The 16,483-nt window shown below is 36.7% G+C and overlaps 1 protein-coding gene across 1 annotated transcript; it reads right to left on the bottom strand.

The window, feature by feature from the left end:
• Positions 1-1,552: 1,552 nt before the first annotated feature.
• On the bottom strand, positions 1,553-2,591 carry LOC147517624 (uncharacterized). The gene is made up of 2 exons (XM_086593650.1): positions 2,499-2,591; positions 1,553-2,065 (listed from the first exon to the last, which is right to left on the bottom strand). Exons 1-2 carry the CDS (start codon positions 2,589-2,591, stop codon positions 1,553-1,555), a joined length of 606 nt encoding a protein of 201 aa, XP_086449776.1.
• Between the last annotated feature and the right edge of the window lie 13,892 nt (positions 2,592-16,483).

Raw genomic sequence — 16,483 nt, forward strand, 5'->3', positions numbered from 1 at the left:
TTTGTTTTGCAATGTGCTTGCAGAAACATTGAGAATAGATAAATCTACTATAAGAAATAAGAAAAAAGATAGGTGGAATAAGATGGAATATTTGAGCATTTTATTGTAAGTTTAAGGTGTGTGTTAGAAGCTTCAAGTTTGGAAAGGGAATATTATTTGAAAGGCACACTCTTCTTCAATCTATTTGATTATTAGATTGTTCAAATCTGAAAATTAATGGTCATTACTCATTTTACCCACCCAATCTTACGTTAACACTTTGACATGTTCACATTGACAAAAGACATAGAACGACATGATCTTCTATGTTGTTCATGTTGGAATTGAATAAGTATATTTTGCATGTATACAAACAATCACCTAGAAAAAGAGAAAATACTTGGGGGAGTATTCTTAGTAGGTGAACGTATTTTCTTGAAAGAGAATTTTTTTTTGTATTCATCAATTCATTGTAGAACATGATCATGTGATAAATCTTTTCAAGTAGGAGTAGTGTATTCTTTGAGGATATGGAAACAATCAATCTATTTTAGTGATTTGGTAGATATTTTAGTGATTTGTACATATTAGTACGTAAGCCGAGCGGTGATGATTTACAGCTAAATCACTATAAATCTAAGAAAACTATTGTACAAGCTAGATCGAGTTTAAGAAAATATCATTTGAAAATTACGGATTAATATCCTAAAGCACAAAGTGAAGAGGTTATCTCAATTTGATCCCCTTAGTTTCCAAGTACTTATACACCATAATCGCTGCTCATTAACATATTTATATTTATTTTCAATAAAAATATATTCTTATTCGAAAATTTGTGTTAGACATTTTGTAAAGCCTTTTTAGCAAACAAAATATTTAATCAAGTTATATATTTTTGCTACTATTGGGTACTTATGGACTGAACGTAATAATAGAAGATTTAATGGAGTGTCCTTGAGTCCAATAGTCATCAGTTCAATGTTGGTTAGAGATATGAAGCAATACTTAGAAGTACAAGTGGAGGAGATACAAGATTCTGTCAAATTGAGAGTTCTGGCTGACAGGATAGGTTTGAATTTGAAGTATAAGAAGACTACAATCCAGCAGGTTAGATGGCTTTTTCCACCTTCTAGTTATGTCAAACTTAACTGTGATTGTTCAATGAATATAGAGCATGTTGGCTATGGTGGAATGGCTCGAGATGAGCGGACATGTCGTGTTTGCTTTCACTGGAGGAGGAAATGTCCAGTCCATTTTGTTTTAAGAATTGAAAGCTATCGAGATTGGGATTAGCTTGTGTATTGCTCAGGATTACACACAGGTGGTAGTAGCTTCAGATTCTTTGAGAGCAATACAGATTCTAAAGGAAATAGAGCAACATCCATGGACATGCTGGAACCTTGTAACTACAATTAAAAGTCTCTTACTAAGGCTTCATGAAATGAATTTAATTCATGTTTACAGAGAGGAAAACCAAGCAGCAGATCATCTGGCAAAACTTTCATTAGAAGAACCCTTTTTTTTTTTAAATAAGCTGGGGTTAGGTTGACCCCCACATGTATTCTATTAATCATTAACCATTTTGTACATAAATTTGTCCGCACGCATCATCATTTATAATACATTGTAATCTCTGATTTAATGGGGGAACAAATTGCAATACAAAATCAGTTGAATCATGAAGGGATGCTAGGTAGTCTGCAGCTCGGTTCACTTCTCTAAACGCGTGAGAGAAGGAGATGAAATTAAATTTGCTCCTCTTCATATCAATAGCTTTGAGTATATCCAGGCAGTACCATAGAGGTTTTTCTACTTTGTTGATTGCATTCACCGCTCTTAATGAGTCAGATTCCAGCTCCACATCCTTGTAATCCTCCGTTATACATCGGTGTAAGCATATGTCTATAGCTTTAAGCTTCTGGAATAGAACCGACGCCATACCTCCACTACCATTGAAGCTAGCAAGCACCTGTCCATCCTTGTCTCGTATTACCCCACCATGGCCAACACCATTACTGCTCACCGCACCATCAGCATTGGCTTTTACTCTTTCACCTATTGGTGGATTCCATACAATGCCAGTTTGCTTTGGAATTTTATACCTTGTGTCAATGTGATGTCTGTGAAACAGATTTCTGGCCTTGATCGTATTCTTTATCTCAGGTCTGAGAACTTACAAGTAGTTTTTAGTATCCCTTGCCATCTTCTCAAAAATGCTTTTTGCGGTCTTGCTAGTATTCTGGAATCTCTGAGCATTTCTCTCCTTCCAAATATAATCGACTGATGCACAGAAGAAGACTCTGTATATATCTCCGACGTCTCACTCTTTGCAAATCCAAAGAATCGATGACCATTCTCTATTCGCTGATCAATTATCTGTGACTATGTCGAGCATGTGCTTGAGTCTTGTGATGATTTCCTTAGAGAATTGGCACTCGAAAAACAAGTGTCCAAACAATTCTTGATTGTTATTGCATAAGCAGCACGCAGAAGAGTGGAGGATTTTTCTTTACACTAACCTGTCTTGCGTCGGTATGCTCTATGAGAATAGTTTCCATGTCGTGAAGGAATGTCTTGGTAAGACCCATTTTCCCCAAACCAGGTGATGCCATTTCTTCCTTTCCTTTGCCTGTGTTAGCGCCTCATACACACTGTGGGATGTAAACTGTCCACTTTGGTGCGGAGTCCAAACAATTTGGTCTCTAGAGAGGTGTCGGTTTATTTCCACTACTCGAATACCCTCTTTCAATGTTTGTGGTAGCATCAGGAGTACTTCGTCATTCCATTCACCATTTAAAATGATAACGTTAACTTTTGCATTCAGTGGAAAGTCCCATGTTGCTCTTGCTTTTGCGTCCTCAATCATTGGAGATCTTGAGCACCAGATGTCATGCCACAGGAGTGTCTCTTCTCCATTAGCAATGGAGTATTTGATAAACTTTTTTGGTCGTGCTTCTAGTATTCAAGATACTTCTCCACGTCCAGGAATAATCGTTCAGCACCTTCATACTCCAGAAATAATTAGATTTGATATGGTGCTTCCACGTCCAGTCAACCCAGATGGTATCTTCTCTAGTCACCAGCTTATATATCAGCCCACAATATGCGCCAAGGTTCCATCTGTGAACATTCATGATTCCCAATCATCCTGCCTCCTTTAGTTGGCATACAGTACTCTAACTTGCTTGGTGCAGCCCCTTCCTCGTAGTTGTGCCAGTCCATAGGAATTGAACACAAATGCTTTCTACTTGTTCGAGCACCATTTTGGGCAGAATGAAAGTTCTTGCCCAATATGTGTGGAAGGAAAGAAGCATTGAGTTGATTACTTGAAGTCTACCTGCATGAGAGAGCACTCGTGTTTTCCAGTTCGTGATCTTGTGAGTTACCTTTTCTACCAAAGGTTGACATTCCTTAATTCCCAACTGAACAGAGATGAGAGGAAGTCCAAGATATCTCATTTAACCAACTCTACATTTAAAGTGGTGGCCAGAGCATAAGCATCTTGGTCATTGAGTCCCCCAACTAGAAGAGATGTCTTGTGGTTGTTAATCTGCAATCCAGTTGCACTCCTAAATGAACTGAGACCTTCCTTAATCGCTTGTATAGATGCCAATTCCCCTTTGCAGAATATAAGAACATCGTCAGCAAAAACGAGATGAGATAATTGCACCTTCTTGCATTTGGAGTGGTAATGGATAGATCTATCATAGAGTTTTTGGTTGAGCACACAACTGAGTATCTCCTTTATAAGAACAAAGAGATATGGAGACAAGGGGTCTCCTTGTCTGACACCATGTCCTCCATAGAAATATCCTTTCGGGGCACCATTGATTATAACAGAATAAGGAGAGGAGATGCACATATCAATCCACTGGTACATTTTATCCAGAAAACCATAGGTCCTGATCATTGTCTTGATAGACACCCAACTGACCATGTCATATGCCTTCTTTATGTCCAGCTTGATGGTGCATCTAGGGGTGTCATGCTTCCTGTCGTATCCACGAAAAAGCTCATGATATAGCAGGATGTTATCTTGAATAAATCTGTTAGGAATGAAAGCTGATTGATTAGTCTGTACTAACTCATCAATCACTAACTTAATCCTATTTGCAATAATCTTAGATATACATTTGTAGATGGTGTTACATAAAGCTATAGGTCTAAATTCCTCCACCTTTGTGGGATTGTTGATTTTCGGAATAAGACATAAAAATGTAGCATTAACACCTTTAGGGAATTTGCAAAATTTAAAAGCATTAAGTATAGCAGAAGTGAAATCATGACCAACTAGATCCCAGCATTTCTTGAAGAATATGAGAGTGAAACCATCTGGCCCTGGAGCTGCGTTCTCTTTCATCTCAAATAGGGTAGTTTGGACTTCCTCGGCAGAAACGTCAGCTTCAAGCAAAGGCTTCATGTGTTCCGAGATAGTGTTTCTTACTTGGAGGTTAGCAAAAAATTCCTCTCCGCATAATTCACCTGCCTCAGATCCCAGAATATCCAAGTAGTAGTCAATGATAGCTCTGTTTACTTTCGCTTATCCTGTGATAATATTCCCTTGGCTATTATGGAGAGTCCATATCCCTGTTCTAGCCTTCTTTTCTTCCAGGGTTTTGAAAAAGAATGTCGTACACTTGTCACCTTCTAGCATCCACTCACTATCTTGCTTTCTTTTGATTTCAGACACTTCAATTCTTGCTAGTTCACTATATCTCTGTAATGCTTCATGCTCCCTTTGTCTCAGGAAAGGGTCTGTAGGATTAGCTTGCACCTGCCTTTGTATATCATATGGCTCCTCTCTGGCTTGTTGCACTCTCCCATGTATGTTTGAAAAGTTGTTCCTAGCCCACGGCTTTATTCTCTCCTTCAGAAGCTTTAACTTTTGCATAAGAACATACATCAGATTAGAGAAAATCTCCAGTTTCCAAACATCTTGAAGAATGATATGAAATTGAGGCTGGTCTAGCCAGAAGTTCTTGAATCTAATAGATGATGACTTACTCTCGAAATCCTTCTAGAAAAGTAAGATAGGCGAATGATCGGAGACACCATGAGGAAGAACTTTCGCCTTCGAGTTGGCATACTGTGCATTCCATAGGCTATTTACAAGGCATCTATTTATCTTGGTCATGATCCTGCCTTGCCCCTTCACTTTATTATTCCAGGTATAGAAGAAGTCGTTCTATCTCAAATCTGTTAATCCAGTTTTCTGCAGACAATCTACAAATTCCTCTGCTTCTCTTGGGTGCATGGGACTCCCTCCCAATCTCTCTTCAACTTTGGTTATATTGTTAAAATCCCTAGTTGTACACCATGGCAGGTTCACTGTGCTGTGAATGTAAAGTAAATCTCTCCATAAGTTCAGTCGAAGATTCTTATTGTTTCGAGCATACACTACTACAGAATGACACATATACCACGGTCAATAAGAACGTTTATACTACGGTTCTTCCAAAAACCGTGGGAAATACTTATATACCACGGCGGAAATTTCTTTGGTCATTGGTTTACTAGTATATGCCACAGTTACATGAAAACCGTGGGATAAGTTGGGCCATATACCAAGGTTAGTTTTTTTTTCAGCGTGAGAGTACTCCATATCCCCACTACCTTAGACATAAACAGTGGTATATAAATTTTTCACTTTCTACCGTGGTTTATGACTTCTTTATCTTTATATATATATAATAGCAGTCCCTTTTCATCTTCTCTAAGGGTGTCCACGTAGGCAAATTTTAAGTACCCACTTTACTCACGCTAAATCAGGAGAGGAAAAAATTAATCACTGGGAAATAAGAAGAGAAAAAAGGAATTATACCCCGCGATTATAGAAAGGGGGAGAAAAAAACTGCCCAAGAAACTGGCCCTAAACCGAAAAACAGCCCCGCGATTTAAAAAACCAAAACCTTTCTTCTTTTTTCTTCCGCCGACCCTAAAAAAAAATTCCCAACACTCAAAAACCCAAAACCTTTTTCGGAAGTTCTCCATGTTCAGGAGTGGCAGTCCTTTTAGGAGCCAAGCCCCATATATCGAGGAAGAGGAGCTTGAGTATGGATGACGAGGTTGTTATTCATAAAATGAAAGTACCAGTGATACTGTTGAATGTGACAAGATTAACAAACTTCCGTAAGGATGGGCACCCATCAATCTACGGCAAAAATGTGACTGATGGACGGAAGGTTTCTACAAGGCGGTATGACTGCAGTCAATTGTCACCAAGTACGGTGTTTTTTTGAATAAAACGCGTTTAAAACCCGTTAAATTGCCAAGGCGTCTTGTATGCGTTCTGAACTCGTGTTTTTCAAAATATCGCGTTTAAAACGTTTGAAACGCGATTTAAACGTAAAAACCGTATATATCGCGATATTTTGAAAAAATCGCGTTTTAAACTTTCTTCTCTTTGGTTTTGTCACTTTTGTTCGGAAAAAAATAAAAAAAAAACCCCCAAGAAGGCGAGAAGTCGAGAACTTTACCAAAAAAAAAACCCTGAGAAGAGCTCCTTCACCAGCTCACCACCAAGTCGCCAACTACCAAAGTATAAGGTTAGCTCTCTCTCTCTTGCTCCTTACTCACTGAAATACCTTGAGGGTTGAAAGGGTGCGTACAACTTGTGAAGTTAGATCAACCTGTGAAGTTAGATCACTAATAATCTTGAATAAAATAATGAGATTGTCATCGTTCAAACACCATGGCCCATTGTCCATAAAACTATTTTCTGGGATCCAACGACTGTTTTAAGGGGGAGTGGGGGTTACCTGATTTTTTTTATATTTGTTTACTTTTATCAGTTCTCTAACCATTGACGTCGTAGGTCTCTGACTTTTCTCTGATCGATATTTTTTGCCCTTATCAAGTGGTTTAGATCTTCTTGATTTCAGAATGGTCTAATTGCTTGCTATTATGGCTAAGTTATTGGTCCTTACAAGAATTGCGAACGTCCAAGAAGAATTTAACTGTCCAGTTTTAAGCCAATTTTAGGTCTGCAAGATTTGTAAGCATTTTGTAAACTAATGCTTTTTCAACTCAAAATCATGTTTTAATATTAGCAGATCAACTCAAAATCATGGGGTGAGGTGAACACGGGACTAGTGGAATTGAATTTGGGTTCATAAACTAGTGGAGCATTGGTTGGTAGATCATCCAGTATTCGTTTGATTAGATTATTAAATTGTTACTTGTTTCCATTGTAAATCAAGTGATGTGTCTGCTAATATTTTACTTTTTCCATTAATGCGGGGAACTACAATCGGGGTTGAATTGGGTGATGCAACCACTCATGCTGGCCGACCCATCAGTGCGCACAAAGATCAGCCGGGCGTTTCCACACACATATGGTCAGCCTTTGGCTCACTTTCTTAGGGCAACATCTCAGGTCCCTGATGCTCAAATTATAACAGAACATCCACCAATAAGGTCTACTTACTTGATAATCGGTTTTGTAGCTTTTGTTGAGGAGAAAGATAGTATAAACTATGTGGGAGTGAATCATGTTTCGCTTAATAGAACGTAGCTTAGTTTCTATTGGTTGTCTCTAAACCTTGTGAATTAAATGTTTTGCATTTATCTTATTGTGAAGTGCGGTCCTCATATTGCAAAGGGTTGATGGAAAACGAGTTCCGCTGAAGTGGGACAAGATCAAGGTAAACAAATCCAACACATTATTGTCTTTTTCTTTGAAAAGTATATGTTTACATATGTTGTGAGTCTATATGTTAGGGCCCATATCAACCCGGTGTACGCAGTGTGGGTATTATACAATGAAGTTTATGAGGGAAATAGTAGAAACTTGTTCAACTGGATCATTTGAAAATAAGGTATTCGAAAGTTTTGACAAACACTTTATTTGGCTCAACAACTTCGCCTTATTCTTATATAGTAACTCCACATGTTGTGCTTTGACTCATCCAGATAACAAATTTAGAACTGAAGGAGACATACACACAAGATGAACTTGATGGTGTTCGACTCGATATTATTCAGTTCATCTAGGAAAATGGGGTGTTTCAGTCGGAAGCGAATGAGGATGAGTTTTAGCTATGTTCGGACCCCTCCAATTTAATTTATGAGTCTTACCTTTTTAATTTATGAAAAGGAATTTGAAGTTTGTTTTCTTAGTGCACTAAAAAAATTAATGGAATTTTTTTTTTATATTATTATTATCTTTTTTTGCAATGTTTGATAGTTTATTGTACATTTTGGAATTTGTTGGGAATATGGAAATGTTGTATGTAGGCAGGCTGTGTAAATTTTGTTATGGAGGTTCAGTTTTTAAGTGGATTATTAAAAAAAAAAAATATATATATATATATATATATATATATATATATATATATACCACGGTTTGGCATAAACCGTAGTGTTTAGTATAACTATATACCACGGTATTATAACATGTACACTAATATAAACCACGGTTTCAATAGCTTATATGCCACGGTTATGTTGACAACCGTGGTATATAATGGGCATTACAAACCACGGTTCTTTGAAAAAATCGTGGTATCCGTTAAACATATATACCACAGTTTTGCTATTATTATATACCACACCACCTATTGTCACGGTTGTATAACAGTGGTAAATATATTTATACCACACTTAAAAACAGTGGTATAAGTGTCATTCTGTAGTAGTGATACACTACTGTTAACAGAAACTCTTCGTCAGAAGGTTTGAATCTCCCTTTGCAATGGATATATTGATCCGATTCTGCCAATTTACTGATTTCCAGAATGAAAGGATTCCAGCAAACCCAGATGCGCCCAAAAAGATCTTTGCTGTAGTTGTTGGTATGCTCCCATTGTAGACAACAAGTATTTCAGAAGAAATCATACTTATGTTGTCTGACTTTGGTTTCAAGAAGACAAAATAAATTGAGCTTCTTCTCTATTCTAACCTTGTTTATTTCTCTCGTTTTCTCAACTTCATTCGCCCCTCTCACATTCCAAAAGCACATGGATGTATTCATCTATGATTCTTACTTTTGGAGCCTTTAGATCTGCCCCTGCTCTTCTTTCCACTGTTATTTTTTGATGCAGAATCTTTCTTTTTGTTAGCATTAGACCTCCCTCCACACTGTTTACCTGACCGCGTCGTGACACCGGTTTGGCTCCTCACTACTGGTGTAGAAAGTTCATTTATCCCAACATTAGGTATTTGGACACGATCATGGAAGTGTATTGTCTCCTCTCCAGAAGTATCAGACTCCCCTATCTCATTATCCTCATCCAACAAGAAATATATTCCTGCTTCTATATTAAACAGTTCTCGCTCTTCTGCTTCCATAATCGAGTCAAGGGAGGCTGATCTGCCTCATGTATGACAACAGCTTGCGCATTCTTTACCCTTCTGGTTTCCTATTGCACATGATTCATTATTGTAGAGATATTTAGCTAGGCCTGATTTGGAGTATGGACATTCTCATTTACATTCGCGTAAAGGTCGGGTGCTTCATATACAGCAACACAAGGGTCCGATGTCTCCTGGACATCAGTGCAAGGGTCAGCTGAGCTTACTTGTGCATTCTGATTCCCAACTTCCTGAGTATGTCCCCTGCATGCATCAGTTATTACTGTCGCTTGCGTAGTCTTTGGTCGCCATTCCTATTCTCTATTCCTTCTCTTCATCCTTCTTTTTTGACTCTTAGATAGTCTATCTCCTTCCATCTGAGTCTCTTGTACTACTTGTTCTTTTCGTTTATCATTTGCCTGAGGAACACTATCTTCATTTGATTGTGACATTGGTTCCGTTTCTTTTGTAGCATACCTACACTCAGCCACTAAGTGTCCAACATACTTGCAATGATTGCAGAACTTCGGAATAGGGCCAAACTTGATGTTTTACCAAAATTCAATTCCTCTTTCGGGCACTTCAACATGTATTTGGTTCGGGAGATCTTAAGCCAAATCTATATCTACCAGAACACTTGCGTAATATCCATTCGTTCTTTCCAACAAATTCATGTCATCTCGGATTGGACATCCAAGTCCTCTTCCCAGACTCACCAGAATTTCAACTTCCCAATATTCTAACGGCAATCCTGAAAACTTAACCCATACAAAAGCAGAGGTTTGTCTATGAGTTTCAATATTAAAGTTAGGAATCCACTTAGTGAATCTTACAAGGTGGCCTTGCAAGTACTACGGTCCACCAAAGTCTATCCTGTTATAATCTTCCTCATTGGAGAATCAAAACAGCACATAACCTTTCCCCAATGGATAAAGCTTGACCGGAGCAGAAAGACCCCACTCAGTGCTGACTACAAATCTAATGGTGTCCAAGTTCAAGGTTTTAGCATCCAATCTGGAGATTAAAGCATACTTGCACGCTCCAATTCCTTTATCTATTGCAGCGCCTGGAATTTTGATGGCTGGTTTGTCTCCTTTATAAAACTAAAAAAAATGCATATTATGACGCATACTTTTCATCTATCTTGACAGCTTTATTGAAAACTGTCAAGATAGGTATTTTGGTAAAAATTTTATGACGGTTGTTGCAATATTATGTCGAGTATAACACAAGCGTCAAGAAAATATGATGATTTTATGACGGATGTTGCAACATTATGTCACGTATAACACAAGCGTCAAGAAAATATGATGGTTTTAGGACGGCTGTTGCAACATCTACTGTTTGCTTCATTCTTCCTCTCGCCATATTCGCATACAATTTCGTTTGATTGGAACCTCTATTTCTGAACTCTCCTTGTCTCAAAGACTCCCCTACACTACGAGTTGGAAATGAGACCTGATGTCTATCCACTCCAAGACCAAGAGGGAGGTTCGTCTCAGAACGCGTTGGTGCAGCAACAGTGCTCACTGAGATATTCACTTGAGTGGAAATAGTCTGTGCTTCATTATAAGTGTTGCTGGGATTTTCGAACTCATAAAGGTCCATATTTTTCCTTTCAGAGCTCTCTCTGTTATTCGAAGAAGGATTTTACCCGAAAGGAAAAAAAACATGAAGGATGTACCAACCTTTTTAGAACTCCCACTGTCAATCAATGGAGGATTTTACCCGGAAAGGAAGGTTGTTTGAGGATTGAGAAGATAAGAATTTTGTACCAAACTTTTTTAACTAAAAGCGGTAAACAAATAGTGCACAGGATCATATATGCAACTTAAGTTATTTCGCTCACATTTGCCTAAAACCTGGTCCCCATTTTCAAATATATTTTCTTTCAAGAAAATACATATGCTTTTTTGCATTAGGAGAACCTTTGCAACCTCATGTATTTACACCCCGTTTATGTAATTGAAATTTTTATATATATAGTCTATATATATATAAATAGATATATATTAAGTTCTATAGTAGAGGAAGATGCAACTGAAATTTATGAGAGGTTATAATACAGATGGGGATCTGCAAAATCCCAACATCATTTCAAAAAAAAAAAGAAAAAGAAAAATCTAGTCTATATATATATAATAGATCCCAGGCGTATGCCCGGGTCCAAAATCTAGTCTATATACTAAAACAGAGCCCTCTAAGAGAAATTTTTCTCTCTCCTAGGTGGCACTCTAATATGAAAGATATATATCATTTTCTAATAGCCTACAATTAATACCACGTTAAACCTTTTTGGAGAGTTTGAGTGTGTTTCCACTTCCTGCATATTTTACCAAATAATAGGTGTTTTGTAGAAGCCGAATTTGGAAACTACGTAACCTCTCTCTATATTAAAGTAGAGAATTTTTTTTTTTTTTTAAAAAAACCACATTTTGTAGTAAATTCAAAACTAAAAGTTCCTCATGCCTCATGCATGTTGATAGAAATTATCACCATGATTCACTTCGAGTGAAAAAATATTTCGATCCAATTCGCAAGAAACTTTTAGTTGGACTCCCTAACGAGGTATTTGGTTTAATTTCTAATGGTTCTTATATTGTTAGTTTCTGTTGGCTTGTTGCAAATGGTTTGTATGAATTAATTATGATAACTTTGAGAAGAAGAAAGCCATGCTGTAAAATTGCACCTAATGAATTTGATTGTTTGCTTTTTAGAAAGCCAGAAAGGAAACTTGACTTAGGCGGTTCTTTGATTTCAGTTGTATCGTGGCGATAGGAGTGGAAATAAGAGGTCAGTTGGCACAAGACACGTGATTGAATTATGACCCTAGGCAGTCGGATAATGGGGTCTGGGTGTAACGCCCCAAATCTCGAACAATTATATACCTAAAACACGAGACTTTTCTGGAAAATTTCGACAGAGTCTCCTCAGTATTTCATGAACGTAAAACCTGTCATAACCTTAAAATCAAAACAATAATCAAAGCAATATACATCTCTTATCAACCCAGCCAGCTACTTAACCGTCTCAACCAATGCCAGAGCAATTCAGTAACCGGTTTACAAAAATGAGATCACTACAACACTGGGACTTAGTACGCCAAAGTACTTGAATGTCTCGACTAATGCTAGATAATCCAAGCACCTCTTGCAAATTCATTACCAAAAACATAAGTTAAGATATATACATCCGAGTCTCATAACTATCAAAAGGTTTACGTCATTAACAAACTACACTTACTATAAAACTTTCTAAAAGATAAGCAAAAGAGGTACAAAGATAATTCCTATTGACCTTAGTCGCCTCTTAGTACTTCTAACCAAGAAACTCCTGCAAATTATAACCACGTGTCCAACAAATAACATCTACCAATAAATCTTTAAAATTTTAGGACAAGGATTGAAAAAAAGGAAATTAAAACACAACACCGGTATAATAAAGTTATGCATTTGAAATAATGTCATTAGTGAATAAACACATTCTATTGTGAACTAGCTTATCAAAATAAGATACATTATATTTAACATAGAGGCTGCACTTTATTAAACAAAGTTGCCTACATATCCGAATCCTTCGAGATTCGTGAGCTAATAATTATAAGCTATTACAAGTTACTTACATAAGTCCAAAAGCACTGAACAACAAATCAAATCACCATAACTAAATCATCACACAGTACAGTACGTAATAGTAATTCTTATAAAGAGCTACATATCGCCAAAGGCATTCAGTGAGGTCATGATAAATCTTCGTCATGTACTCAAGAGTTCGACCGCCATGTGCTTAATAGGTTTAACATGGTTGCATGCCTTAACCGCCATGCTAACATCATGGGTTCAACATGGTTAAATACATTAACTGGCATTCTAACACCATGGACTCAATGTGGTCATAACATCACTTGAGTCAAATGTATTCAACATGAATTGAAGAACAATCATGAAGACATAACGAATCACATGGTTAACACATTCTTATAAATAACGTAGGGTAATTGTGGTCATTCACCATTCACTCAAGGCATTCAATCACCATGTTCAGTAGTGGATTCAACATGGTAGTACACTTCTACCACCAATCTAACACCATGGATTCAACATGATCGAAAATGCCACTTTCGTCAAAGTGGGTTCAACAAACTCCCCTTGAGCGACAAGGGTTCAACATGAAGACCCTTCCTTTAACCAATAATCACGAGTATATGTTTAACACATAAGTATTATAATCAAACTCTCTTTGTAACTAAACAAATATAACATTAAACTTGAATCATTCAGATTCAGTTCTTATAAGTGTAAACACATGTACATCCATTATCACACTTAGCATAATCAATCATATACTATTCCGAAATAAAGCAATGATCAAATATCCAAAATCGAATAATCCTATTGAGAGTGGCTGCCTACGTACCCTTTAAGGGATCAAGCCATATGTAGTTCTTTCTAAAATATAGCATTTCAATATTATAACCCGACAGTTCCACATGATAACTCAACGGTTCAATATCATAATCCCATGGAAAAATGAATCACATCCCATATTATATATATACTTATCAGCACAACACAATAACATTCAATGACCCGAATATCAAATCAATTGGGTTAAGGCATAATTTCCCAAAAGAACGGTACTGAGACCAAACATATATCATCAGTAGTGAATCAATATCAAACCAATGATATTGATTATCACAGGCGGAGTTAAAAATAGGTTAGTATATTATTAACCCTAAGAAGCAAGCAAGCAACCAAATTAATATTTATAAAAGTAATTCGCAAACACATCCAAATAATAAAGTTAACTAATATCTTTACCCGCTATGTAAAATTCCATAAATATCCATACCCTACAGAACACATTCAAAGCATAAACTAATCCAACTATACAGAGAACTCCAAATTAAACAATAATAAGTTAAGTACATTCTAAACAACTTTATAATCCCTAAATGTCAAGATTCACAATCGTTAGATTCTTAGCAAATTTGAAATTCAACCAAACATAATCAAAGCACAAACACTCTCTAATTTATAGATATAATGTCGACAACACCATTTATTAATAATAATTAATACAATGTATTTCTACACATTTTCAACTACAAACTCCAATTAAACTTAACAATTTAAAGGTAGAGTCAATTGCCTCAACTCCTTTAGCTCCTAAATAAGATCAAACCCCCGAAATTCCTTTGATTTAGCTCTAATCCGACCCCTACCCAAAACCCTACTTTGTATCTTGTAACAATTGTATAGAAGATGATAAAAAGACTAATAATCACAATTCTAGCTGATAATAATTTACTTCTTAAGACATGGAAAAAGAGAAGATTGATATGAGAGGGAGAGAGAAGCAGTAATGCCACACCAACCCACTTATTTGACATACTGATGTGTCAAAAGTCCTAATCATTGATTTACATAGAGATATGTGTCCGTGTGTATTGCAATACAAACCAACGTTATTCAAATAGTGAGTCGCAATAGTAGGTCTAAAAAGTATGTCCGTGTAGCACTGCTCAGAGAGAAGAGGTCGAAGGCAAGAACCAAGGTATGTACTTTTTTCTTTTGTTTTTGAGGGCTTTCTTCTATTGGGTCATGGATTTAAGGCTTTTGGGTTACAAAACAAAAGGCCCAACATATGCCATATTACTACAAGGTTAGGGGTTTTACACTTAGTATAATTAGTTTGAGATTAAATAAATGAGAGATAATATAGGATACAGAAACAAAGAAACAAAGAAACAAATAACCAGAAGATGTAATCAATTGGAAGAAAAAAATAACAAGAAGATGTAATCAATTGGTCCTAAAAAACACTCGGGGTACTCACCCCTCTCTCTTCTTCTCACCTTTCCCACGGCTTAGGATTGCAAGCCATGCGAGTTTCATCTGCATGTGGAAAAATTGAAGGAAACAACACAACAATGAAGGTAGCAATTCCGTATTCTATAGAGGTCGATCTTCTTAGTATATAGTCATCATGCTGGAAAAACAAAATAATGAACACCAACATTAGAATTATGTACCAATGCCTAACAGCTAAAAAAAGTTGACATTCTGTTGAGATACATCCACTAATATACCACAATAACGTTAAAAGTTTAATGCCAAATGGAAATTCATGCAAAAAGTAATAATAATGAGGTGTGTCATTTTGCCTAATGTTTAGGCAAGAAGTCGAGAAGCATTCTCTAAGCTGATTAAAAAGATTATAATCATTGTAGCTTAGTATAGTATCAAGAGTTTTATAAGCTGATTAAAATTTAAGACTTGGAACTAATTGAATTGGTGTGGTTCTGTTGATTTTTACCCAACAACTCACGAGTTTAGGATGTGTACTAATTATTATCATATATCATAGCCCAATGGGAACTATTAGCAGTCTTTTAAACTTCATGCCGAGAAAGAATGACATGCAAAAAAGTTGTCATACGCACCATACTACTAATGTTTCAGAAGTCAATTTTGCAAATATTTGAGGTTTTGTTTATTGTTACATTCATATGATGTAATTAGGTATCTAATCTAGCTTTACCTTATGCAAGCAACATTTAGAAGGATAACACCTTTCGACACTGAATTATGGAGAAAACTACTGGAGTATAAGAATATCAATCGTACTACTCACTCTTGAGTTTCTTTGTCCTTGTAAATATCGATAAGTTTTGAAACTGGGTTCGTTCAGTTCGTTCCCCTTTCTCCAACTCTCCTGCAGATTTACAGCCCACCAAGAGGTTTGTTCGTGTTTCATAGGCTATGAGGGTGTGGTGACTCAATAGGGTGTTACTCGCCTTCTTGGCAAGACTCATAGGGAATTGTTGAAGGTAGCCTGTATTAATTGGTGCTTGGCATTCAGCTAGAGTTTCATTCACTATAGCAAAGGTTGAGAATAATGGGTAACTATTATACGTAGATAAACTAGAAGATATACAAGCTTGGAAAGGCTTATCATGGGTCACATGCATACTGCTGACAGTGAGTATGATAGGACTAAGAAGGACATTACTCCGATGGGAGGTTTAATTTTCCCCAAACTGCTTAATAATAAAGGGCTGATGTGTGGGACCAAAGAAACATGTTGTTACACTGAGACAGTCACTGTTGAAGTAGACCTCAAGACTGGCCTTGGAGGAAATCAAGCTCAAATTCATACAATTAAAGTTTAACCATGGTGGAGAAGTCCAATTTCTATAGCTAACTCA

The sequence above is a fragment of the Coptis chinensis genome, chromosome 2 (assembly GCF_015680905.1).
Source record: "Coptis chinensis isolate HL-2020 chromosome 2, ASM1568090v1, whole genome shotgun sequence".
In the NCBI taxonomy this organism is placed as follows: Eukaryota; Viridiplantae; Streptophyta; class Magnoliopsida; order Ranunculales; family Ranunculaceae; genus Coptis; species Coptis chinensis.

What these genes read in the sequence shown, in the direction of transcription:
- LOC147517624 (XM_086593650.1), bottom strand. Translation starts at nt 2,591, where the DNA reads ATGGCATCACCTGGTTTGGGGAAAATGGGTCTTACCAAGACATTCCTT. An exon ending in AGCATACCGACGCAAGACAG is followed by an intron (nt 2,066 to 2,498) that starts GTTAGTGTAAAG and finishes AAAATTCCAAAG; the next exon opens with CAAACTGGCATTGTATGGAA.